Source organism: Hypanus sabinus, chromosome X1 (genome assembly GCF_030144855.1).
Source record: "Hypanus sabinus isolate sHypSab1 chromosome X1, sHypSab1.hap1, whole genome shotgun sequence".
In the NCBI taxonomy this organism is placed as follows: Eukaryota; Metazoa; Chordata; class Chondrichthyes; order Myliobatiformes; family Dasyatidae; genus Hypanus; species Hypanus sabinus.
This window is the reverse complement of record NC_082738.1, coordinates 30007851-30032407: the sequence shown is the minus strand read 5'-3', so window position 1 is coordinate 30032407 and position 24557 is coordinate 30007851. Positions and strand designations below refer to the sequence as shown.

Here is a 24557-nt window from a genome sequence, read left to right as displayed (position 1 = left end):
TTGCAAATCAATCCAGAGTGGTCAGCTATGTCTCCTCAGGCTTCCGAACTCTCCAATTTGCCGCTGCTCAGATCATTGAACTTCGCTAGTTGCTGCCTTTTGTACTCAATTGCTAAACCTGAGGGAGCTATGTATTCTCAGGCTTCTGATCTCCAATTTGCTGTTGCTCAGAGCATCAAACTGACACGAATGACTGCCTCTTTGTACTGCGATCTCTGATTTGCTGCTACTCAAAGCTCCAAACTGACGCGAATTACTGCTTTTTCTACGCATTCAGAGGACCTGGGGTAGCTACGTCTTCTCAGGCTTCTGATCTGTCCGATTTGTCGCTGCTCAAAGCTCCAAACTGACGCGAATTACTGCCTTTTTGTACTCAAGTCAGAGGACCTCAGTGAAGTATGTCTTCTCAGGCTTCTAATCTCCAATTTCTCACTGCTCAAAGCATCAAACTGCCACAAATTACTGCCTTTTTTACTCAAGTCAGTGAGCTAAGTTTTCTTGGGCTTCCAATCTCTCCAATTTGCTGCTGTTCAAAGCACTAATTTGTCACAAGTCGCTGCCTGTGGTACCCGATCGGGAAACCTGAGTGAGCTCCGTATTCTCAGGCTTCTGATCTCCAATTTGTCGCTGCTCAAAGCTCCAAACTGACGCAAATTACTGCCTTTTCTACTCAGTCAGAGGACCTGAGTGAGCTACGTCTTCTCAAGCTTACCATCTCTCTGATTTGCCGCTGCTCAAAGCACCAAACTGACGCGAATTACTGCCTTTTTGTACTCAAGTCAGAGGACCTGAGGTAGCTACGTCTTCTCAGGCTTCTGGTCTCTCTGATTTGCCGCTGGTCAAAGCATCAAACTGCCACAAATCACTACCTTCTACTCTGTTGGTGAACCTGAGTGAGCTACATCTTAGATTTCCGTTTTCTTTGATCTGCCACTGCTCAGAGCACCAAACTTCCACGAGTCACTGCCTGGTATTCAGTGAGCTACGCCTTAGGCTACTGATCTCTCTGATTCGCCACTGCTCAGAGCTCCAAGCTGCCAAGAGATGCTGTCTTTTCTAGTCAATCGGCGAACCTTTGTAAACCTCGTCTTCTCAGGGTTCCTTCCAATCTCTGATTTGCCACTGCTCAAGGCATCAAGTTGCTGCTTTTTTCTACTCAATCAGTGAACTTGAGTGAGCTACGTCTTCTCGGGCTTCTGGTCTCTGATTTGCCGCTGCTCCACTGCTCGAAGCACTAAACTGCCTTTTTCTACTCAGTTGTTGAACGTGAGTGAGCTGCGTCTTCTTGGGTTTCCGCTCTCAGAGTTTTGTGGAATGAAGGTGGATCTCACTTAAACCTGTTCAATATTGAAAGGCCTAGATATGCCATAAAACAGGAGCAGAATTAGGCCACTAGGTTCATTGTGTGCTCCACATACCTCTCCCTCATACTTAGTGTATAAGTATCTCATGCTCAGGTAGAGTAGACGTAGAGAGGATGTTTCCTATAGTGGAGGAGTCTAGGACCAGAGAGCACACCCTTAAAGTATGTCTTTGTAGAACAGAAATGAGGATTATTTTTTAGCCTGCAAATCTGTGGAATTCATTGCCACAGACAGTTGTGAAGGGCAAAACATTGGGTATATTTAAAGCAGATGTGGATAGGTTCTTCATTAGAAAGGGGTCAAAGGTTATGGTTGAGGAGTCAGGAGCATGGGGTTGAGAGCGATAGTCAATCAGCCATGATGGTATAGTGGAGCAGACTCGATGGGTTGAATGGCCTAATTCTCTTATGTCTTATGGAGATGGGGAGGTGTGTGTGAATGGGGGAGATGGAGACAGGTTGATGGGAAAAGGTGTGGGGAGTGTAAGAGATGACGATGGGGCAGGAGATGTGGGGGGAAGTTTGTGACTGGTGGGGTTGGAGGGTGAGAACGGGGGAGGATGGGTCGGGGGGCAGATGTGGAGGTGTGTGGGACTAGGGGAGAGGGAGAGTAATGTGGTACTAATGCCTATTTTTGCCCTGCCCACCCTCAGCCCCCTGTACTTGGGCAACCTGTGGGATGTTACAGATAAGGATATCGACCGCTACATGGAGCAGCTGCTGAAGGGCTGGCTGGGTGCACAGGACCATACCTCCCTCCTGCACCACATCTCCCGGGCACGACAAGCCCCCAAGCTCAAATACCTCATCGGTGCTTCTCCTGTGGTCTACGGACTCGACGTCTCCCTACAGTGACACAGAGATCCTCACTCCCTCCCCAAGATACCAGTTTGTTAAATTGAACATATGTCTATTTAAAAACCCTGACTTGTTAAATACCCCCCACCTCAACCCAACCCTTTCAATCTCCAATGTTTGTAAGACCTCAATAAAAGGTTCTTTTCATCATCACAGAGGAGTGTTGGTGCTGCAGGGAAAGAAGGGATCTAGGAGAGCAAGGGTGGGGATGGGATGGATAAGGAGATTGTGGGAGCCTTGTATCAGAGAACAGTACATCAGGTGTCTGGGGAAGCTGGTGGATACAATAGTAGCAGGTGGTGACAAGAGGGTGTACAGGAGTGAGATATGCCAACTAGTGGAATGGTGCCACAGCAACAACCTGACACTCAACATTAGATGAAAGCTGACTGTGGACTTAAGGAAGGGTAAGACGAAGGAACACATACCATTCCTCATAGAGGGATCAGAAGTGGAGAGAGTGAGCAGCTTCAGGTTCCTGGGTGTCAAGATCTCTGAGGATCTAACCTGGTCTCAACATATTGATGTAGTCATAAGACAGACAGACATACTTTATTGATCCCATGGGAAATTGGGGAAAAGAAGGCATTACAGCGGCTAGATTTTATTAGGAGTTTGAAGAGATTTGACATGTCAACAAATACACCCAAAAACTCCTATAGTTATACCATGGAGAGCATTCTGACAGTCTGCATCACTGTCTGGTATGGAGGAGCTACTGTACAAGACCGAAAGAAGCTGCAGAAAGTTGTAAATCTAGTTGGCTCCATCTTGGGTACTAGCCTACAAACTACCCAGGACATCTTTAGGGAGTGGTGTCTCAGAAAGGCAGCGTCCGTTATTAAGGACCTCCAGCATCCAGGGCATGCCCTTTTCTCACTGTTACCATCAGGTAGGAGGTACAGAAGCCTGAAGACCCACACTCAGCGATTCAGGAACAGCTTCTTCCCCTCTGCCATCTGATTCCTAAATGGACATTGAATCTGGACAGTGCCTCACTTTTTTTTTAATATATACAGTATTTCTGTTCATGCACTTCTTAAAAAATCTATTCAATATACGTAATTGATTTACTTGTTTATTTTATGTTTTATTTTATTTATTATTTCTCTCTCTGCTAGATTATGTATTGCTGTGAACTGCTGCTGCTGTTAACAAATTTCTCGTCACATACCGGTGATAATAAACCTGATTCTGATTCTGAAATTCAGACACTGGTAATCACAACTTTAAAAAAAAAAGCAACTTGTCCACATGAAAACTGTGGATTGCAGAGCAGTTCAGAGAGTGGTCATCCCACAGAGTGACAGCCATCATCTACAGGTCAGGAGTGTGATGGAACACTCCCCACTTGCCCACGTGGAGTTACACTGCCACTTCACCTGGCATAGTAGAGGCACTGCAGCAAGACTCCCGAGGTGGCTTCTTCCAATCTCACCACCTCTAGCAGCTGGATGGACAAGGGTGGCAACAGCACAAGAAAAACCACCCCTTGGAAAGTTTAGTCCCACTCCTCAGGAACAATAGTCCAGAGCAACCATCAATATTCAATTCCCACTACTCTCTGTAAGGAGTCTGTCTCAGTTTCCCCTTGACTCCATAGGTTTCCTCCCATAGACAGACATACTTTATTGATCCCAAGGGAAATTGGGTTTCGTTACAGTCGCACCAACCAAGAATAGTGTAGAAATAATTAAATAATAAGTAAATTATTCCAAGTGGAAGTAAGTCCAGGACCAGCCTATTGGCTCAGGGTGTCTGACACTCTGAGGGAGGAGTTGTAAAGTTTGATGGCACAGGCAGGAATGACCTCCTATGACACTCAGTGTTGCATCTCGGTGGAATGAGTCTCTGGCTGAATGTACTCCTGTGCCTAACCAGTACATTATGAGTGGATGGGAGACATTGTCCAAGATGGCATGCAACTTGGACAGCATCCTCTTTTCAGACACCACCGTCAGAGAGTCCAGTTCCACCCCAATAACATCACGGGCCTTACGAATGAGTTTGTTGATTCTGTTGGTGTCTGCTACCCTCAGCCTGCTGCCCCAGCACACAACAGCAAACATGATAGCACTGACCACCACAGACTCATAGAACATCCTCAGCATCGTCCGGCAGATGTTAAAGGACCTCAGTCTCCTCAGGAAGTAGAGACGGCTCTGACCCTTGTAGACAGCCTCGGTGTTCTTTGACCAGTCCACTTTATTGTCAATTCGTATCCCCAGGTATTTGTAATCCTCCACCATGTCCACACTGACCCCTTCGATGGAAACAGGTCACCGGTGCCTTAACCCTCCTCAGGTCCACCACCAGCTCCTTAGTCTTTTTCACATTAAACTGCAGATGATTCTGCTCGCACCATGTGACAAAGTTTCCCACTGTAGCCCTGTACTCAGCCTCATCTCCCTTGCTGATGCATCCAACTATGGCAGAGTCATCAGAAAACTTGTGAAGATGGCAAGACTCTGTGCAGTAGTTGAAGTCTGAGGTGTAGAAGGTGAAGAGAAAGGGAGACAGGACAGTCCCCTGTGGAGCCCCAGTGCTGCTGACCACTCTGTCTGACACAGTGTTGCAAGCGCACGTACTGTGGTCTGCCAGTCAGGTAATCAATAATCCATGACACCAGGGAAGCATCCACCTGCATCACCGTCAGCTTCTCACCCAGCAGAGCAGGGCGGATGGTGTTGAACGCACTGGAGAAGTCAAAAAACATGACCCTCACAGTGCTCGCCGGCTTGTTCAGGTGGGCATAGAAACGGTTTAGCAGGTTGACTATGGCATCCTCAACTCCTAGTCAGAACTGGAGGGGGTCTAAGTGTGGCCTAACTATAGGCCAGAGCTGCTCTAGAACAAGTCCCTCCAGGGTCTTCATGATGTGGGAGGTCAATGCCACTGGTCTGTAGTCATTGGAGCCACTGGGGCTCGTCTTTAGTACAGGGACGAGGCAGGACATCTTCCTCTGGAGACTCAGGCTCAGGTTGAAGACGTGGTGAAGTATTCCACATAGCTGGGGGGCACAGGCTTTGAGCACCCTGGAGCTGACACCATCCGGGCCTGAAGCCTTGCTTGGGTGGAGACGTTTCAGCTGTCTTCTCACCTGTTCAGCTGTGAAGCCCACTGTGGTGGTTTCAGATGGGGGAGGGGTGTAGGCATGAGAGCAGGGTGGGGGGCTGTGAGGAGGGGAGAATGGAGTATGTGTTGGTTGGGGGCTGACAACAGATTAATCATGTGGGGGATGGGCAGGGGCCATAGTGTCAAATCTGTTGAAGAACAGGTTAAGTTCATTGGCCCTGTCCACACTGCCTTCAGCTCCCATATTCCAAAGTTGTACAGGTTAGGGTTAGTGAGTTGTGGACCTGCTATATTGGTGCCTGAAACATGGTGACACTTATGGGCTGCCCAGCACATCACAAACGATAATGCATTTCACTATATTTTAATATTTCCATGTACATGCGGCAAATAAAGCTGATCTTTATCTTTAAGCCACACACTTGGAACCTGTGGCTGTTCCTGCACTGCCACTGAGCCAGACTCCTGGAGCTGCATACCCAATCGCTGGGGTCTACCCACACCTCACGGGCTGTGTAATTGCAGAAGGCACCACCACCTTCTCAAGGGCAGAGAGGGACAGGCAATCAAATGGTGGCTCAGCTGCATCTGCCCAATCCTGCCAATGTTTTTAAAATAAACTTATGTCAAACGGTGTCTGTGGAGAGAGGAACATTCCACATTTTGGATCTACTGGGAAAGAAACACAAAATTGAGATGGATGCATCAAGGCTTGGTACGGCAACTGCTCTGCCCCTGCCCGTAACCCTAACAATTGTGGACACAGCTCAGCACGAAATCCAGCCTCACGTCCATGGACTCGGAGAGTATACTTTTCGCTACTGGTAAAGCAGCCAACATAATTAAAGACCCCACCCGCCCCGTCAGGCAGAAGATACAAAAGATACGTTGGCTGCTTCGAGGGGTAAAACACTCCGGTGGTTAAAGTTAGACCTGCTCAGGGCTCTGGTATTACTCTGCAGCTTGTCCTGTTCATATCCCCGGGTGAGATGCTGATACCGCATTGCAGTCCCTACTCCTGTCCGCACCTCCCCGGGGGCGCTGGTATGCCTCTGCAATTCCTCCCGTCCGTCTCCCCCCCGCCCCTCCGGTGTCGCTCTGCAGGAAAGCACTTCCGGTGCGATGGCGCAGAAGGTGAATGTGGCCGATCTGCCACTGCAGCAGTTGGAGGCGCTGAGGGGGCAATTAGAGCAGGTAATGAGGGTAAATGTGGGTTATATTGGGCAATACTGGGGTATGGTATGTTCTTGGGGGTGATAGTTGGGTAGGGATAAAGGAGACGCCGAAAATCAATTAGAGCAGGTACATTGGGGGGTATAGCGGTATTGTAGTGCGATTACAGTGGAGTAAGTTAGGAATTAATTGGGATATAGTGAGTTATACTGGAGTAATAGTGATAAAATATGGTTATATAGTTGGATGCAGAGGAGGTGGAGGCGCTGAGGGGTAAGAGCATGTAGTGGGGGTTATAGAGGGCAGGGGAGAGGGAGGTATGAGACTGAAGCAGGTCGGGGAGTATAGGGCATTTGGGTGTTGTGGGGTAATAGTTGGGATAGGGAGAGGGCGGGTGTGCGGGTAACACTGAAATACTGTGGCATCAGGATGTGTGTGGGATATGGAGTAAGGTGTGTAGGGGGATATCGTGGGGAGAGAGCACTGAGTGGGTAACTGGAGCACGTGTTTGCTAAATGTGGTTTATAATGGGGTAATTAGAATCAGGTTTATTAATCACTGACTTATGTATGTGTGTTTATACGTAAGCCCAGTGAAACAGTTTCTGCTGACAGAAGGGGCAAAGGCGGGTTACTGGTATCTTAAAACCGGTTGCTTCAGGCAGATGGGGCTTGTCAGCTGTGGTTGGCAGCTCATCCAGAAAGAAACCTCTGCTAGCTTGCAGCTACAGCCACTCATGGGGAAAGCTTTGGGAGTAAACCCTGAGGAAAAAATCCAGAGCTGAAGTTCCTAAAGGCAGTCCTATGTTGAGTCTAACTTTGACTGGCAACTCCTGTGATGCTGCTGGTGCCAAACTGTTCCTTTGGGTTCATCGGCTGTGTGGAAAGGGGGAGTCTACTTAATGGGCAACAGCTTGCTCTCTATATCGTACTGCCCTGGGGTGCAACATCCATGGTCAGCTCTGACATATGGAGGTCCTCATTATATATACATGTGCAAAAACAGGGAAAATAGAATGAGCTATTGTTCATGGGTTCATTGTCTATTCAGAAATTTAATGGTAGTAATGATAAGAGGGCAATTCCTGGTTGATGGGGGTCCTTAATGGTACCTTTTGAAGATGTCCTCGATGGTGGAGAGGCTGGTGCGCATGATGGAGCTGGCAGAGTTTGCAAACCTCTGGAACTTTTCTCAATTACGTACCGTGGTTTCTCCACACCAGACGGTGAAGCTCTCCACTGTACACCTGCAGAAATTTGCTAGAATATTTGGTGACATACCAAATCTCCTCAAACTCCTAATGCTGGTGTGCCTTCTTCATAATTACATCAAAATGTTGGGCCCAGAATAGATCTTCAGAGATGTTGACACCCAGGAACTTGAAACTGCTCACCCTTTCCACTGCTGACCCCTCACTGAGGACTGGTGTGTGTTCCCTCGACCTCCCCATCCTGAAATCCACAATCAATTCCTCGGTCTTACTGATGTTGAGTGCAAGGTAGTTGTTGTGACACCACTCAATTGGCTGATCTATCTCACTCCTGTACACCACCTTGTCACCGTTTGAAATCCTGCTGGACAACAGTTGTATCATTGGCAAAGCTATAGATGTTTGAGAGTCAAGGATCCAGTTGCAGAGGGAGGTACAGAGGCCCTGGGTTTTGGAGCTTGTTGGTTAGTACTGAGGGTATGATGGTGTTGAACGCTGAGCTGTGCCAATAAACAGCAGTCTGACGTAGGTATTGCTGTTGTTCAGGTGATCCAGTGAAATATGGGTTGTTGAGATGTACAGGGGGTAATAGTGGGTGCAGGGAGAGGGGATGTGGTGAGGGGGCAACTTGACCAGGTCAGTGGGGTAGGTGTAGGATGTGAGGGGGTTAGGAGGGTTGGGTGCTTTATTTATCACGTGCATTGAAAGATCCAGTGAAATGCATCAAATCAGGGTGACAACGGTGGGGAGAAAGGGAGGTAGCTAAGGACAAGGCCCCCTTCCCACCCCACCCCATCTACAGCATCAGCGCTCACACCCTCTCCCTCTTTCTCCATACTTCAGGAGACAGAATTCCTCACCTCATCAATCCAGCAGCTAAAACTGGTACAGAGCAAGTACGTGGAGTCACAGGAGAGTCTAAACAAGCTGAGTCCAGACAACACTGGTGAGCTCTCCCCCACCCCAGCATGTCCTGACAGTCTCCCAGCACCCCTCCAATACACGCTAACCCAGGCACTGTATGGCAGGTTCTCTCTCTGCCTCTGCTCCCCACCTCTCTCTCTTATATACTGTTTAATACATTCTCTCCCACCCAACACTCACTCTCCCTCCCTCCTCCACTCTGTACATCCTACCTTTAAACCCCCCCCCCATTTCAATCTCCCTCTCTCACTCAAGCACAGACAGTCAGCCCTTACCCCAACACTGTATGTAACACAGTCTCTCTCTCTCTCTCAGGTAAGGATGTGCTGGTGCCTTTGACAAGTTCTGTATCCTTTTCTCACTTGGCCACTTTTATGAAGGTGGCCTAGGTGGTTCTGCTGTCTTGTTGGCTTCCCACTTCCTTCCCTCCCTCTCACTCACAGCCTTCCTCGGTTCCCCCCCCCCCCCCCGCTCCCTCCCACAATTGAGTCCCCTCCTCTTCCCTTCCTTTGTTCTCCCACTCCCCCTCCCCTCCTCTCCCCCTCCCTCTCTCACCTCTCCACCTCCCTTCATCTCACCACAGCACCCTCCTTCCGCCCCTCCCTCTCTGAGAAGGACCCCCTTTCCTTGACAGGCGCCCAGATGTATGTCCCTGGGAAGCTGCAGGACGTAAACCTCGTGTTACTGGACATCGGCACTGGTTACTACGTGGAGAAGGTCAGTGTCTTCCTTACAGGGGCAGTTGGGAGAGGAGCGGGGGCACAGAACACAGGGCATTATGTGGAAGGCGGGAGGTAGTGGTGGTGACTGGGTGTGAGAGCAAGGGTCGGGAGGTGTTGGGTGGAGATGAGGTTCGGTGGGTGGAAATGGGAGAGGGAGCATTAGGGAGGGGGTGGATGGGATTAAAAGGGACCTGAGGGCTGTTTCCCTACACAGAGTGAGTGATTTCTGGAAGGTGCTGCCAGGGCACAGTGTTTGATGGGCATTTAGACACCTAAACAGATGGGAGGTGGGGGTAAGAGGTTAATATGGATGGGGGGGAACCAAAAGGACAGTTTCTATGATGCCCTACCCTCTAACGCTGGGCTGATCTCCCCTCTCTCACAGGGGGTTACGGAGGCACGAGCATTCTTCAACAGGAAATTGGAGTTCCTCACCAAGCAGATCGAGAAGGTGCAGCCGGCCCTGCAGGAGAAGTACACTGTGAAGCAGGGTAAGATGGAGGAGGCAGGGAGACAGGGTGGAGGGAAAGGAGGGCGTGAATTTGATGAGTGGGGAGGAGCTATTTTTCTACCCCTCTCTTTCCCCACCCCCCACTCTACCCTCTCATCCCTCTCCCCTCCCCTCCCACTGACACCTGCCCTGACTGGGTTTCTCTCTCTTCCAGCTGTGGTGGAGATGTTGAACCAGAAGATCCAGCATATGGCAGCACTCAACAACCCCCAATCCAGCACAGCCAAGGCCTGAACTCGTCCCACTTCTCACCTCCACCCGTCTCTGCCCAGTCACTAACCTGACCCTGTTTCCCTTCCCCTCCCTCATGACCTGTTACTCTCAGCCTGACCCCATGACTGCCCTCTGGTCACCCATTCACCCCCCCCCCCAGCCTGAACCCGCGAGCCATCATGGAGACCTGGTAGCCCCCACCACCCACACATAGAACCACTGACCCAGCGTGGCTCTAACCCCATCACCCAGTAACCCTCAGAATGACCTTGTGAACCTTCAGCCTGACCCTTGAACCCCAGTGACCCAGTCACCCTTGGCGTAACTCTGTGACTTAGTTACCTTCGCCATGACCCAGTCGTACTTTCCATGACCTTCAGCCCGGCCAAAGGAATATTCCTCCTTGTGACCCAGTTCAGCTAAGCCTGACCGGCTGGGACCACCTTGGGCGGAGTGTGTGTGCATGCCTGGACCCCACCCTCTCCTCGTCGTATGGTGTTTGAATTTTTATTAAAGTGTTTTCAGGTTTCAGCCAGCCGATAGTCTGGGTGTCCTTTCTTGCAGAAGTCGAGATTGTGGGAGGGGCACTAGTGTTGTGGGTCATACTCCTCTCTTCCCTCCCCCAACCCCCCACAGCAGGGCTCACCTCTTTAAATAGAAGAGTTTATGTGAAGGGTGCATGTGGTCCTTCATAATGCTGTTTGCTTTGCGGATGCAGCATGTGGTGTAAATGTCCATGATGGCGGGAAGAGAGACCCCGATGATCTTCTCAGCTGACCTCACTATCCGCTGCAGGGTCTTGCAATCCGAGATGGTGCAATTTCCGAACCAGGCAGTGATGCAGCTGCTCAGGGTGCTCTCAATACAACCCCTGTAGAATGTGATGAGGATGGGAGGTGGGAGATGGACTTCCCTCAGCCTTCGCAGAAAGTAGAGACACTGCTGGGCTTTCTTTGCTATGGAGCTGGTGTTGAGGGACCAGGTGAGATTCTCCGCCAGGTGAACACCAAGAAATTTGGTGCTCTTAACGATCTGTACCGAGGAGCCGTTGATGTTCAGCGGGGAGTGGTCGCTCTGTGCCCTCCTGAAGTCAACAACCATCTCTTTCGTTTTGTTCACATTCAGAGACGGGTTGTTGGCTCTGCACCAGTCCGTTAGCTGCTACACCTCCTCTCTGTAAGCTGACTCGTCGTTCTTGCTGGTGAGACCCACCACGGTCGTGTCATCAGCGAACTTGATGGTGTGGTTCGAGCTGTGTGTTGCAGCACAGTCGTGGGTCAGCAGAGTGAACAGCAGTGGACTGAGCACACAGCCCTGGGGGTCCCCCGTGCTCAGTGTGAATACACTGGGTGTATTTAAAGTGGAGATTGATGGGTGTTTGATTATCAGGGCATCAAAGGTTATGGGGAGGAGGCAGGGGATTGGGGTTGAGAGGGTTCTTGCCCTTCAGCCCAACTTGTCCTTGCCAACCCTGTTGCCTGAGTCCCAATTGCTCACATTTGGCAGACAGTCCTCGAACCTCTCCTTTCTGTGTCATTATCGAGATAGCTTTTAAATGTAGCTAACGTACCTGTCCAGACAACTATTTTTGGCAACTTGTTCCAAATACTACCACTTCTGCCCTCTTGATTTTAGCCTTTCCCTCCCTCCCTGGGAATTTCACATTATAGATTTCCCTCATGACTTTGTATACTCGTGTCAAATTGCCCCTCGGTCACCTACTAACTTGTCCAACCTCAGTCCCTCCAGGCAGTAAACCTGTTCTGATAATTCTGGCACCTCATTCCATATCTATATCTATCCAGAGAGTTGTGGACACGGCTCAGCTCATCACGGAAACCACCCTCCCCTCCGTGGACTTCTCACTGCCTCAGTGAAGCAGCCAGAATAATCAAAGATCCCACCCACCCCAGACATTGCCTCTCCCCCCACCCCCCATCAAGCAGAAGAGAGAAATCTTGAGAGCACATACCACCAGGCTCAAGGACAACTTCTACCCCACTGTTATCAAACCATTAAATGGTCCACACTACGATAAGGATTCTTACCTCCCAATTTACTTCATCATGGCCCTGTATTATCACCAAGATATGTAGTGAGTTTGTTGTTTTGCAGCAGCAGTACAGTGCAAGACATTAAAAAAAAACAGTCTGTTACAAACAAAAAATGGTGCAACAGAGGAATAATGAGGTAGTGTTCATGGGTTTAATGTCCATTCAGAAATCTTATGGTGGGAAAGAAACTGTTCCTGAATCATTGAGTGTGGGTCTTCAGGGTCCTGTACCTCCACCCTGTTGGTAGTAATGAGAAGAGAGCAAGTCCCAGGTGGTGAGGGTCCTCAGTGATGGATGCTGCCTTGAGGCACCGTCTCCTGAGGATGTCCTCGATGTTGGGGAGGTTTGTGCCTGTGATGGAGCTGACTGAGTCTACAACCCTCTGCAGTCTCTTGTGACCCTCTGCACTGGAGACTCCACACCAGACGGTGATGCACCCAGTCAGAACGCTCTCCATCGTACATCTGTGGAAACTTGCTTGAGGCTTTGGTAATACACCAAATCTCCTCAAATTCTTAAAGTTCAAAGTAAATTTATTATCAAAATACATATATGTCACCATAAGATTAACTTTCTTGTGGGCAGCCTCAATAAATCTATAGAATAATAACAATAACAGAATCAATGAAAGACCACACCAGCTTGGGTGTTCAACCAGTGTGAAAAAGACAACAAAGGTTCATGATATTGTTAAGGTATAAACGTCTACTCCAGATGGTCATTAAAAACAGAAATATATTGGTGTTGATGAAAGAAAATATATCAACTCCTCCCCCCAACTGGCACAGAAAAGAAACAAAACTCACAGACCCTGAAATTCCCCATCACCCACAGCAAAAATAGATCAATGACCCCCTACACCGTACAATTCTTGACCCTCTTCACTCAGAAAAGAACAGTGACAGTAGCACCAAATCCCCAATCCTTCCCCCACACACGCAAAAATTTAACAGGTCACCCACCCGCCAATTGTCCACAAGAAAGAAATGAAAAACTGAAGGAAACATTATAAAGTACAGCCCAATAATTACATAAATCTCACAATATGGGTAACATCTTTGTGCCCCTATTGTCTATTGTCTGCATTTGGGGAGAGCAGCTGCACAAATGACATGGGGTCACCATCTTTTTTGCACTGCGGACCAGTTTAATATTGACAATATTCATGCAGGATGGGGGAAGAGGGGTGTTAATCACGACTGGAATATAGGTGATAAGTCAACCATAAGTCACTTATAAGTGGCTAATACACTCAATTCTTGTTTCTAAAAGGGTTTGTCTAACAAATTTATTATTAAACACACAGCGCATATTTTCCTCGCATGAATATAGTGATAAGTCAGTAAAAACTCATTTATAAGTCAATAGCATCATAATATTTTAAGTAACGTTTGGCTATTTAAACACAGCGCATGTTTTCCCCGTATGAACATATAAAATCATTGCAACACACCAATATCAGTGGGAGCCCTGGGCTTATTTCCCTGCAACAAGACAGTCCCATCGTACGCTGATAGGAGACAGCGATACTCGAAGAGGGTTCCTTTAGTTTTTGTGGCTCTCAGCACTTGCTTCTGTCCTGCTTGCTCATGTTTTTTGGACTCAAGGTGCCGAAGCAGTTCTGAGGGCTTCATTGCCTCATTAGACAGCCTCCTGCCCGCCCACTGCCAGATGCCCTGGCCAGGTGTGGCTAGTCGTGGGTGGGGTGAGAGGACAAGGTAAGGGCCGGAGGTCCCCGTGCTGGTCGCGGCCGGAGAGAGCGAGGAGTGCGACAGGGACCCCCCCCCCCCCCCCAGGTAGTAGGTAGGATCTATCAGCCAACAAAAGTTTGGCTCGAGGGATGACTTTCAGTAGATCGCAGCGAGGTAGCTGCTCTGCTACTTATGAAACCCTGCAGTAAAGAGTCAACAAACTGCAAATACAGAAAAATAATAATAAAAAAATAAATAATAAATATTGAGTACAGGAGATGAAGAGTCCATTGGTTGTGGGTACATTTCAATGATTTGGTGAGGGTCGTTATCCCCTTTTGTTGAAGAGCCTGATGGTTGGGGGGTAGTAACTTGAACTTGGTGGTGCAAGTCCTGAGGATCGGTACCTTCTACCTGATGGCAGCAGTGAGAAAAGAGCATGGCCTGGGTGGTGAGGATATTTGATGGTGGATGCTGCTTTCCTGCAACAGTGCTCCATGCAGCTGTGCTCAGTGGTGGGGAGGGCTTTACCTGTGATGGACTGGGCCATTTCCACTACTTTGCAACATATTAGAGCTGCTAGCTAGCCTCCTTCATGATTACATCTTTGTGACATTATTCTGCTGAACAACCACAAAATGCTGGAGGAATTGTGTTCCTCAATATTTCCAGCTTCTGTCGTGTCTTTTATCTTCAATTTGCAGCTGCTTTATATGATCACTTCCCGATGAACGTGTGTGCTGGTTACTAGCGTCGGTGACCGGTTACCAAACCCGCTTGGTTTCATTCACTACCTGCTGCTGCCTATAGCAAAGATTGCACTGTGTAGCGCCGGCTCGCCACGTGGAGGGGTTCCTATATTAAAGATGGCGCGGGTAGGGATGGTTGGGTGGAGAAAGGCCAGCACCAAAGATGGCGCCCCCACCCCCGGAGACCACGCCAGCACCAGAAATGGCCATTGCTGCTTGCCAACAGTCAACATGACGGCCACACATCGCAGAGAGGAAGGAGCCAGATGACTGCAGTAACCATGGAGACCACTCATATAACGGAAATCAGCTCCTGTTATGATCACTGCCCGTTGTCAGTACATGAATATGGAGTCCACTCATGTCAAGGATCAATTTTATTCGCTATATACATTTACAAGTATTAGAAACTTAATGTGGTGTGTTGACGTGACATGCAATAAAAACAATATTGCACAATTGTAAATAATTAAAATTCTAAAATATAAATGAAAATGTTAATAGAGGTTAAAAGATGGATACGGAATAAAATGTGCATAAACAGCGGCATATATTTACAATTCAAACCTAGTAAAAAGTGCAACACACACACACAAATTGCTGGAAGAACGCAACAGACCAGGCAGCATCTATGGAGAAGTGTAAACAGTTGACATTTCGATCTTGTGTTGCTTTAGATTTCCATCATCTGCAGATGGTGGGCTGGTCAAGAAGCTGATAGTTGAGGTTTTAGGTAAGAGTGAATGGAGAGGATGTTTTCCATAGCAGGGGAGTCTGGGACCAGAAGGCACAGCAGAGATGAGGAGGAAATGCTTTCGCCTCAGGCCAATGAATCTGTGGCGTTTATTGCTCCCGTTGCTTGTGGAGTCCACGTTTTTGGTATACTTAAAGCAGATGTTGATAGGTTCTTGATTAGAAAGTGTGTCAAAGGCTATGGAGAGCAGGCAAGAGAATGGAGAGGGAAAATAAATCAGCCACGATGGAATGGCAAAACAGACTTGATAAGTCGAGTGGTCTGATTCTGCTCCTACAGATGAAGCTTACATGTGATATTAAGGAGACAGAGGACCAGTAATGGCCACCGCCCTGCTTGCACTTGACATGACAGCCGCACGTTACCCAGGAGGAGACTGAGGAAGGCGAATGCCACCGCCTGTTACCAGCGCAGAAGATGGAGCCCACACAGAGAAAAGATTGAGAGGCGAATCTCCGCACCTGACGTAACCATCACACATTCTTCAGCCCAGACTGAAGGGAAAGCGTGCCAGTAGCAAAGATGGTAGACGGCAGTGTTGGGTCCGCTGCCGGAAATGATTCTGTCCCCAGCGCATGCGTAGACCACGGGTTCCGGATGCGGCTACCGGCTCTGTGCCCACGCCGCTTGCTAATGATGTCCGTAGCTGCCGCCTCCGACTCGACCTGTCTCCACTCAGCCGCCGACACGGAGCCGAAGCGGCGGCGAGGTTCCGTCCGACCCACCATTGGCACCCACGACGGCACTTTCCATTGTGATGAGGCTCTCGCCTGCTTCCTGCTGCGGCAACTGCCAGAGTACCAGGTGAGGTCCGGACCCTCACCCCTAACCTCTTAGGCTGACCCCCGACCCCACACACATCTGACCCCTAAATCCCACACCACGACCTCCAACCCCACACAATTTGACCCGATTCCACACAACACCCCCCCCCCCCCCCCCCCCCCGAGTCCAGATCCCCAGGGTTAGAGAGCCTATACACTCTGACCGCTGGGAACAGGAGCACTGCACCATGAACTCTGATCCCTGAGGATAGGCAGCCACTAAAGGTTTATAACCATTTCCGCTGGGTATAGAGCTCCCAAATGCTGTAACCTCTGCCTTCTGACCCCTGTGCAACTGTACAGTCACTGTGAGGGTTACTGCCTGTATATCTTTACAGGATCGCTGGTTTGTGAAGGTCTCACTCTGTGTCTCACACACAGGACGCAGAGATTGTTCGGAGCCGGGACCCCCAGGTGCTTAAGGACTGCGATGTCGTGGTGGATGTGGGTGGCGTATACGACCCAACCTTGCATCGCTATGACCACCATCAGAGGTGGGTGACGCTGGAGCCCGAGCGAGTCAGACAGCCTGACGGAAGCTCGTGTTTCCGGGGCCAGGATAGTTGGTCTCTGCAGTTCCATATCAAGTGAGGTGGGGTGATGATATCGGAATCAACAAAGTTAGCATATAGTGTGAAGATAGAATACAATACAGATGTTATGCTGATCGTATTAGCTACTGTAAGATCAATCTAACCTTCCCTCGTACACAGCCCTTCATTTTTCATTCATTCATGTCTCTTAAATGTCCCTAATGTATCTACCTCAATCATCCCACAGCCACTGGCAGTGCATTCCACACACCCACCACTGTGTTAAAAAAAACTACCTGTGACACCCTCTTATACTTTCCTCCAGACACCTAAATTGGATGTCCTCTGGTATTGGCCATTTTGCCCTGGGAAAAAGTCTCTGTCTCCCCACTCAATCTATGCCTCTTACCAACTTGATACCTCTATCAAGTTGTCTCTCATCCTCCTCCACTCTAAAGAGAAAAGCCCTAGCTTGCTCAATATTTTCTCATAACACATGCTCTCTAATGCAGGCAGCATCCATGAAAATCTCTTTGGCACTCTCTCTAAAGCTTAAAGCTTGAGCCAGTGGTAAAGGCGGCAGGTACAATGTTAGCATTCATTTCCATTATAAAATCTGGAATGTAGTGCTGAGGTCAGACCACACTGGGAGTATTGTGAGCAGCTTTGGGTCCCCGATCTAAGAAAGGATGTGCTGGCATTGGAGAGGGTTCAGAGGAGGTTCACAAGAATTATCCAGGAAATGAAAGGGTTAATATATGAGGAGCGTTTGATGGCTCTGGGCCTGTACTCACTGGAGTTTAGAAGAATGAGGGGAGATCTCATTCAAACTTGTAGAATATTTAAAGTGGATGTGGAGAGGATGTTTCCTATAGTGGGGGAGTCTAGGACAAGAGGGCACAGCCTCAGAGTAGAGGGACATCCATTTAGAACCGCGATGAAGAGGAATTTCTTTAGCCAGAGGGTGGAGAATCTGTGGAACTAATTTGTCACAGATGGTTGTGAAGGACAAGTCATTGAGTATATTTAAAGCAAAGGTTGATAGATTCTTGATTAGTAAGGGCGTCAAAGGTTACAGGGAGAAAGCAGAATAGGGTTGAGAATAAATCAGCCAGAGGTGCAATGAAAATCTGACTTGCAGCAGCATCAGAGAGACAACATTCACAATGAAACAAAAATTAAACACAATTTGCAGTGTGCAATTTTTATAGTATAAAGTACAAAGTCCAGAGAAAGCAGGATCTCCTAGTGGCTACACATTCCACATCCCATTCCCATTCTGATATATCTATCCATGGCCTCCTCTACTGTCAAAATGAATCCAAACTCAGGTTGGAGGAACAACACCTTATATACTGGCTGGGTAGCCTCCAGCCTGATGGCATGAACATTGACTTCTCTAACTTCTGTTAATGCCCCTCCTTACCCCATCCCTTATTTATTATTTCCCTTTTTTCCTCTCTGTCCCTCTCACAATCACTCCTTGCCTGTTCTCCATCTCCCTCTGGTGCTCCCCTCCCACTTTCTTTCTCCCTGGGCCTCCATTTTCGCTTTCACTGCCAATCCACTTTCCAGCAACTCCCCCTCCTGCCTTCTCCTATCATTTCAGATTCCCCCTCCCCTTCCCACTTTCAAATCTCTTACTATCTTTTCTTTCAGTTAGTGCTGACAAAGGGTCTCGGCCCGAAACGTCAACCGTACTTCTTCCTATAGATGCTGCCTGGCCTGCTGTGTTCCACCAGTATTTTGTGTATGTTGTAGTGTAATGTAGTTGGAGGCCACTGATTTAGTGATTATGGTCACAGAATCTGAATCAGGTTCATTATTCTGACGTGTCCTGAAATTTGTTGTTTTGTTGCAGCAATCATACAAAATACTGTAAATTACAACCAATAAATAACCAAATAGATAAACAAATAATTAAATAGAATTAAACAAAGTGCAAAAGAGATAGTGTTCATGGGCCATTCAGAAATCTGATGGTGGAGAAGAAGCTGATCTTGACTCATTGAGTGCGTCTCTTCAGGTTCCTGTACCTCCTCCCTGATGGTAGTAATGAGAAGAGGGCATGTCTTGGGTGGTGAGGGTCCTTAGTGATGGATGCTGCCTTCTTGAAGATGACCTCAATGGTGGGGAGGATTCAGACTCACATCACAAGAAAAACTTCACTTAAATACAAATTATTCACTTTGTTTTAGAAGAAAGATTAGAACAAAAACAAAAGTCCATCATAGTGCAGAGTGGTCACGGTGTTGCTGTACTGAGGTGATGATCAGGGTTGTGCCGGTTGGTTCAGGTACCGAATGGTTGAAGGGAAGTAGCTGTTCCTGAACCTGGTGGTGTGGGACTTCAGGCTTCTGTACCTCCTGCCCGATGGGAGCTGTGAGAAGATGGGACGGCCCGGATGGTGGGGATCTTTGACGATGGACGTTGCCTTCCTGAGGCAGCACCTTCTGTAGACACTACCTATGGTGGGGAGGGATGTGTCCATGATGTACTGGGCAGAGTCCACAACTCTCTGCAGCTTCCTTGTGCAGTTGAATTGCCCCACCAGACTGAACCAGTCAGGACACTTCCAACAGTACCTCTGTAGGAGTTTGTTAGTGTTCAGTGACGAGATGAACCTCCTGAGAAAGTAAAGACGCTGGTGTGCCTTCCTCGTGATTGTGTCTGTGTGCTGGGCCCAGGACAGGTCATCGAGGCGTTAATGCCCAGGGAGTTAACACTGCTGGAAAGTGTGCAGGGAAGAACTTGAAGATGTTGCTGACACTCAACGGATTGAATAATGAAGAAGTTGGGACTTTACTCCTTGGCGTGTACGAGACTGAGGGGTGACCTTATAGAGGTGTTTATAAAACATGAGGGGTTTTGATAGGGTGAATGTACAGAAGTCACAAGTGAATCAAGAACCAGAAGGCACATTTAATTGGAGGGGAGAGATCTGATGGGAGCCTGAGGGGCAACACTTTTTGCCCAGAGGAAGTGATTGAGGCAAGTAAGTAGTCAGAGGCTTTTTCCCAGGGCTGAAATGGCTAGCACAAGAGGGCACTGTTTTAAGGTGCTTGGAAGTAGGTACAGAGGAGATATCAGAGCTAAGTTTTTTACGCAGAGAGTGGTGAGTGCGTGGAATGTACTGCCAGCTGCGGTGGTGGAGGCGGAAATGATAGGGTCTTTTAAGAGACTCCTGGATAGGTACCTGGAGCTTAGAAAAATAGAGGGCTGTGGGTAAGCCTAGGTAGTTCTAAGGTAAGTACATATTCGGCACAGCATTGTGGGACGAAGGGCCTGTATTGTGCTGTAGGTTTTCTATGTTTCTCTGTTAACAACATTTAAATGGTAAACAGTGTATTGAGGTTAAACAGATTCTGATATAAACTGGGACCTTAGTACAAAAGGTTTAGATGGTGACCAACCTTTCAGCGGGTGAACAGTTAGGGAACTGTGACCACAGCTCTTTAAAGTTTCAGATAGCTATAGATAAGAATAAGTGTGGACCTTGTGAGAGAGTATTAAACTGGAGCAAGGCAAATTATGAGAGCATTAGGCAGGAACTAGAGAGAGTGAATTGGAAAGAGGTGTCTTTGGGCAAGTCCACATTTGGATAGTGTTTACAGACCAACTTCACACAGGTATGTTCCGGTCAGAAGGAAGGACAAGGATGGGAAGGTAACTGAACCTTGGATTGTTGAGAGAGTGGATGAATTTAATCAAGAAAAGGATTGTTGAGAATAGTGATGAATTTAGTCAAGAAAAGGAAAAGTATGAAAAGTTTAGGAAGCTAGAACCAAACAGAGTCCTGGAGGATTATAAAGAAATCAGAAAAGAACTTAGCAATGGAATTAGGAAAGCCAGCAGGGGACATGAAAAGTCCTTGGCAAGCAGGATTAAGGTGAACCCTGAGGGATTCTCTGCATACATCAAGGGCAAGAGGATACCTCAGGAGAGGGTGAGACCACTCAAGCATAAATGGGGGAAATGTTTGCTTGGATGTGGAGGATGTGAGTGAGGTTTTAAATAAGTACTTTGTTATCAGTATTTGCCAAGGACCAGGACTTGGAGATAGGGACAACAGTGCTGAACATATTAATATGTTGGGGGTATTTTGATGTACAGGAGGAGATAGCATTGATAAGTCCCAGGGGCTGATGGGATTTACCCCAGGTTATTGAGAGAGGCAAGAGAAAAGATTGGGGCCTTGACCAACATCTTTTGTGTCCTCCCTAGGACTAGAAAGTAGCTAATGTTCCATTATTCATGAAGGGAACCAGGGGTAATCCTGGAAACTGTAGACCGGTGTGTATCATGTCAGTGGTAGGGAAGCTACTGGGGAGAATTCTTTGGGATAGGATTTATGAAAACCATGGTCTAATTAGGGAGAGCCAGCATGGCTTTGTGCGGGACATATCATGTCTTACTAACTTGACTGAGTTTTTTGACGAGACGATGTGGGTGATTGATGAAGGTAGAGCTGTGGATGTTGTCTGCAGGGATGTTTTAGTGAGGTGTTTGACGAAGTTCTTCATGGGAGGCTCATCCAGAAGATTAAGATGCATGGCATCCATGGTGGATTGGCCATTTGGATTCAGAATTGGCTTGCCCATAGAAGACTGACGGTAAAGGTCAAAGGGACTTATTCCAGCTGGAGGTCTGTGATTAGTGGTGTTCCACAGGGATTTGTACTGGGACCTCTGCTGTTTATGGTGTATATAAATAACCTGGATGAAAATGTAGTGGGTGGGCTAGTAAATTTGCAGATGATATGAAGATTGGCGGTGTTGTGGATAGTGTGGAAGACCAGCAAAGAATTCAACAGGATATAGATCAGTTGCAGATATGAGCAGAGAAATGGCAGATGGAGTTTAACCCAGACAAATGAAAAGTGTTGCACCTTGGTAGGTCAAATGCAAAGAGACAGTAGGGATGAACAGAAGGATCTTGGGATCCACGTTCATAGCTGCCTGTAAGTGGCTACACAGGTTGATGGGGTGGTTAAGAAGACACGTGGCATGCTTGTCTTTGCTAGTCAAAGCAATGAGTTCAAAAATTAGGAAGTTATGTTGCAGCTTTATAAAATTCTCGTTAGGCCACATCTGGAGTAGTGCATACAGTTCTGGTCGCCCCATTGATAGGAAGCATGTCGAGGCTTTGGAGAGGGTGCAGAAGAGGTTCACCAGGATGTTGTCTGGATTAGGGGGCATGTGGGATAACAAGAGGCTGGACAAACTTGGGTTCTGTTCTCTGAGGCGGCAGAGGCTGAGGGAAGATCTGATAGTTTATACGATTATCAGAGGCATGGATAAAGTAGGACAGTATCTTTTTCCCAGGGTTGAAATGTTGAATACCAGAGGGCATGCATTGAAGGTGAGAGGAGTAATTTAAGGAGGTGTGAGGGTCAGGTTTTTTACAGAGTGGTGGGCGCCTGGAATGTGCTACCAGGGATGATGGTGGAGGCAGATACATTAGGGACTTTTAAGGGACATTTCTATAGGCAAATTAATGAGGGAAATGGAAGGATATGGACATTGTGTAGGCAGAAGAGATTAGTTTAGTTGGACATTTTGATTACTAATTTAATTGGTTCAGCATAGCATTGAGGGCAGAAGGGCCTGTCCTGTGCTGTACTGTTCTATGAGGTTGGTGGCAGTGGATGGGAGATCTCCAGAGTCAATGAGGTTGGTGGTGGTGCAGGAGCCAATGGCCTGATGCTCCTTAGTGGGGTAAGTAAGAGGTGTTTGAGAGATGCTGCCTGTTCTAGAATGCAGAATAAAGTGCAACAGTTACCAAGAAAATACAATGCAGGTAGACAATAAGGAGGTTTAAAGCTGATAACAGTGGGGTAGGAATTGACCTAGAGCTTGGTGGAACCTTTCAGGATTTTGTATCTTCTGCTGGATGTGAGAGGGGGAAGAAGAGAGAATGTCTGGGGGGGGGGGTATTTGATTATTCTGGCTGCTTCACTGAGGCAGTGAGAAGTGTAGGATTGTGTTGTGATGTGCTGAGTCCCCCCTCACCCTCTTCTCCCCTGTAGGTCCTTCACAGAGACCATGTCCTCGCTGAGGCCAGGCTCGGTCCGATGCACGAAGCTGAGCAGTGCCGGCCTGGTCTACCTGCACTTCGGGCCCCGTATCCTGTCCCAGTGCCTGGGGCTCCAGCCCAGCGACCCTGCCCTTCCCACCTTGATGGACAAGGTGAGTAAAGGAGGGAGGTGGAAGAGATGTTGGGGGGGGTTGAGCAAGATTTGAAGTGGAAGGGGATGTGTGAACTAATGCCCAAGACAAAACCATCCACTCTTCCTAGCACACTCCCTCCCCTTCTGTTTCCTACACATCCTGCCCTACCTTTATCTTCCCACCCCATCTCCCCTACCTGCCCTCTCCCCTCTTATTTCCTGTGCACCCTCTTCTCCACCATCTCCTTCTGGTCCCCTTTACCCCACCCCTCCTCTTTGACCGTTTCCCTCACCATTTCCATCTCTCTCCTGTCCCAAGATCTCAGGTGCTGCTTGGACTTGAGTTATAGGGAAAAGGACTGAGAGACCTTCTTGAGGTATATATAAAAAAATGATGTTTGGGGCTGGAATAGGACAGGTAGTTGGCAGGGACTAGATGGGTTGAATGGCCTGTGTCTGATTTGATGCCTCTCTCCCCCAGGTGTATGAGAACTTTGTGGAGGAGATTGATGCCGTCGACAATGGCATCGCTCAGTATGACGGCGAGCCTCGCTACACCGTCACCACCAACCTCAGCTGCCGGGTGTCCCACCTCAACCCCCCCTGGAATGCAGAGAACCAGGACACCCAGGTGAGGGGGGGGGGAGACGATCTCCCGAAACCCACACAGCTCTGCCCCTCACCCTTCTACCTTCAGCCCTCCTATCCTCTACTCCCTGCTCCTGCTCTAAAATCCTTCTATAAACCCCTCATCCCTCCTGCTCTAACTTTCTTAAAATCCTGTCCCCTTCTCCCTTCGTTTCAGCTCCCTCTCTTCCCACTAACCCTTCTCCTGGGTTCCTATTACAGGCTGCCTTTGTCCGGGCAATGCAGCTGGTGGGCTCAGAGTTCCTGGACCGACTGACCTATTACCACAGTTCCTGGCTCCCAGCACGGGAGCTGGTCGAGGAGGCGATCCGCAGACGGTGTAAGGTGAGCAGCCAAGAGGGTCTTGTGTGTTGGAGAGTTGTGGCTGTCTGTCTGTCCCTGTGCATGCGTGTCCTGGTCCTAGCCCGAGACTGGTGGGTGGAGAAGAGACACATTTTGGAGCCACTCTGTCAAGTAGGTGTTTGTGGACTCTCTTCTTGCAGGCCGACGCCAGTGGGGAGATCGTGATCCTGAAGCAGGGCGGGTGTCCATGGAAGGAGCACCTTTTTGAGCTGGAGAAGGAGCTCGGCCTCAGCACACCCATCAAGTTCATCCTGTACACAGACCAGCGGGGCCAGTGGCGTGTGCAATGTGTCCCAGAGACGCCCACCTCCTTCCGCAGCAGGTGAGAAGGCCTGTCCGTCACAGGGCATCTGTTCTTTACTGAACTCCAGCCTGTTGTACTGACCCTGCATCTCTCCCTCCTGCAGGCTCCCACTGCCAGAAGCCTGGCGGGGACTGAGGGATGAGGATCTGACCACGCGGAGCGGGATTGCGGGATGCGTGTTTGTACACGCCAATGGCTTCATCGGGGGCAATACCACTCAGGAGGGAGCACTGCAAATGGCAAGGCAGACCCTGCGCCAAGCGGCATGAGGAGCCTGTCACCTACCCAAAGACCTGGTTACTGGGCAGAAATAAAGCTCATCAACTGACCACGCCGGGAATGTGTGTGTGTCCTCATCATGAAACACAGTAGGGAGACTGGTGAGGGGTTGGGCACGAAGGAGAAGACGAACACGCACCCACCCTCCAGTTCGAGTCTCA

At 48.6% G+C, this 24557-nt stretch overlaps 3 protein-coding genes across 4 annotated transcripts in view; all 3 read left to right on the top strand.

Moving 5' to 3' along the window:
* Positions 1-3378, top strand: part of espl1 (extra spindle pole bodies like 1, separase) — a 65335-nt gene extending 61957 nt beyond the window's left edge. The window contains exon 29 of the mRNA XM_059956188.1: positions 2017-3378. Coding sequence (XP_059812171.1) covers positions 2017-2218 — 202 coding nt within the window. The 3' untranslated portion in view covers positions 2219-3378. The remainder of the gene's footprint in view (positions 1-2016) is intronic.
* Positions 3379-6363: 2985 nt separating this feature from the next.
* On the top strand, positions 6364-10584 carry pfdn5 (prefoldin 5). Its single transcript, XM_059956187.1, has 6 exons — positions 6364-6490; positions 8523-8625; positions 8919-8950; positions 9246-9320; positions 9711-9816; positions 9991-10584. Exons 1-6 carry the CDS (start codon positions 6419-6421, stop codon positions 10068-10070), a joined length of 468 nt encoding a protein of 155 aa, XP_059812170.1. The 5' UTR covers positions 6364-6418; the 3' UTR covers positions 10071-10584.
* Positions 10585-15060: 4476 nt separating this feature from the next.
* On the top strand, positions 15061-24445 carry myg1 (myg1 exonuclease). 2 transcript variants are annotated; one of them, XM_059956185.1, is made up of 7 exons: positions 15070-16101; positions 16503-16615; positions 22683-22842; positions 23305-23454; positions 23673-23795; positions 23954-24135; positions 24221-24445. In XM_059956185.1, the coding sequence occupies exons 1-7, from the start codon at positions 15820-15822 to the stop codon at positions 24384-24386; spliced, it is 1176 nt and encodes a 391-aa protein (XP_059812168.1). In that variant the 5' UTR covers positions 15070-15819; the 3' UTR covers positions 24387-24445. The 2 variants fall into 2 exon arrangements, with proteins under 2 accessions (XP_059812169.1, XP_059812168.1); XM_059956186.1 differs by lacking the exon at positions 24221-24445 and having other exon boundaries at positions 15061-16101; positions 23954-24139.
* Positions 24446-24557: the final 112 nt, after the last annotated feature.

Coding starts and splice junctions, on each gene's coding strand:
- myg1 (XM_059956185.1), top strand. CDS start 15,820: ATGGTAGACGGCAGTGTTGGGTCCGCTGCCGGAAATGATTCTGTCCCC. Junction 16,616..22,682: donor CGCTATGACCACCATCAGAG/GTGGGTGACGCT, acceptor TCTCCCCTGTAG/GTCCTTCACAGAGACCATGT. Junction 23,796..23,953: donor CGATCCGCAGACGGTGTAAG/GTGAGCAGCCAA, acceptor CTCTTCTTGCAG/GCCGACGCCAGTGGGGAGAT.
- pfdn5 (XM_059956187.1), top strand. CDS start 6,419: ATGGCGCAGAAGGTGAATGTGGCCGATCTGCCACTGCAGCAGTTGGAG. Junction 8,626..8,918: donor GCTGAGTCCAGACAACACTG/GTGAGCTCTCCC, acceptor TCTCTCTCTCAG/GTAAGGATGTGCTGGTGCCT. Junction 9,817..9,990: donor GAAGTACACTGTGAAGCAGG/GTAAGATGGAGG, acceptor TCTCTCTTCCAG/CTGTGGTGGAGATGTTGAAC.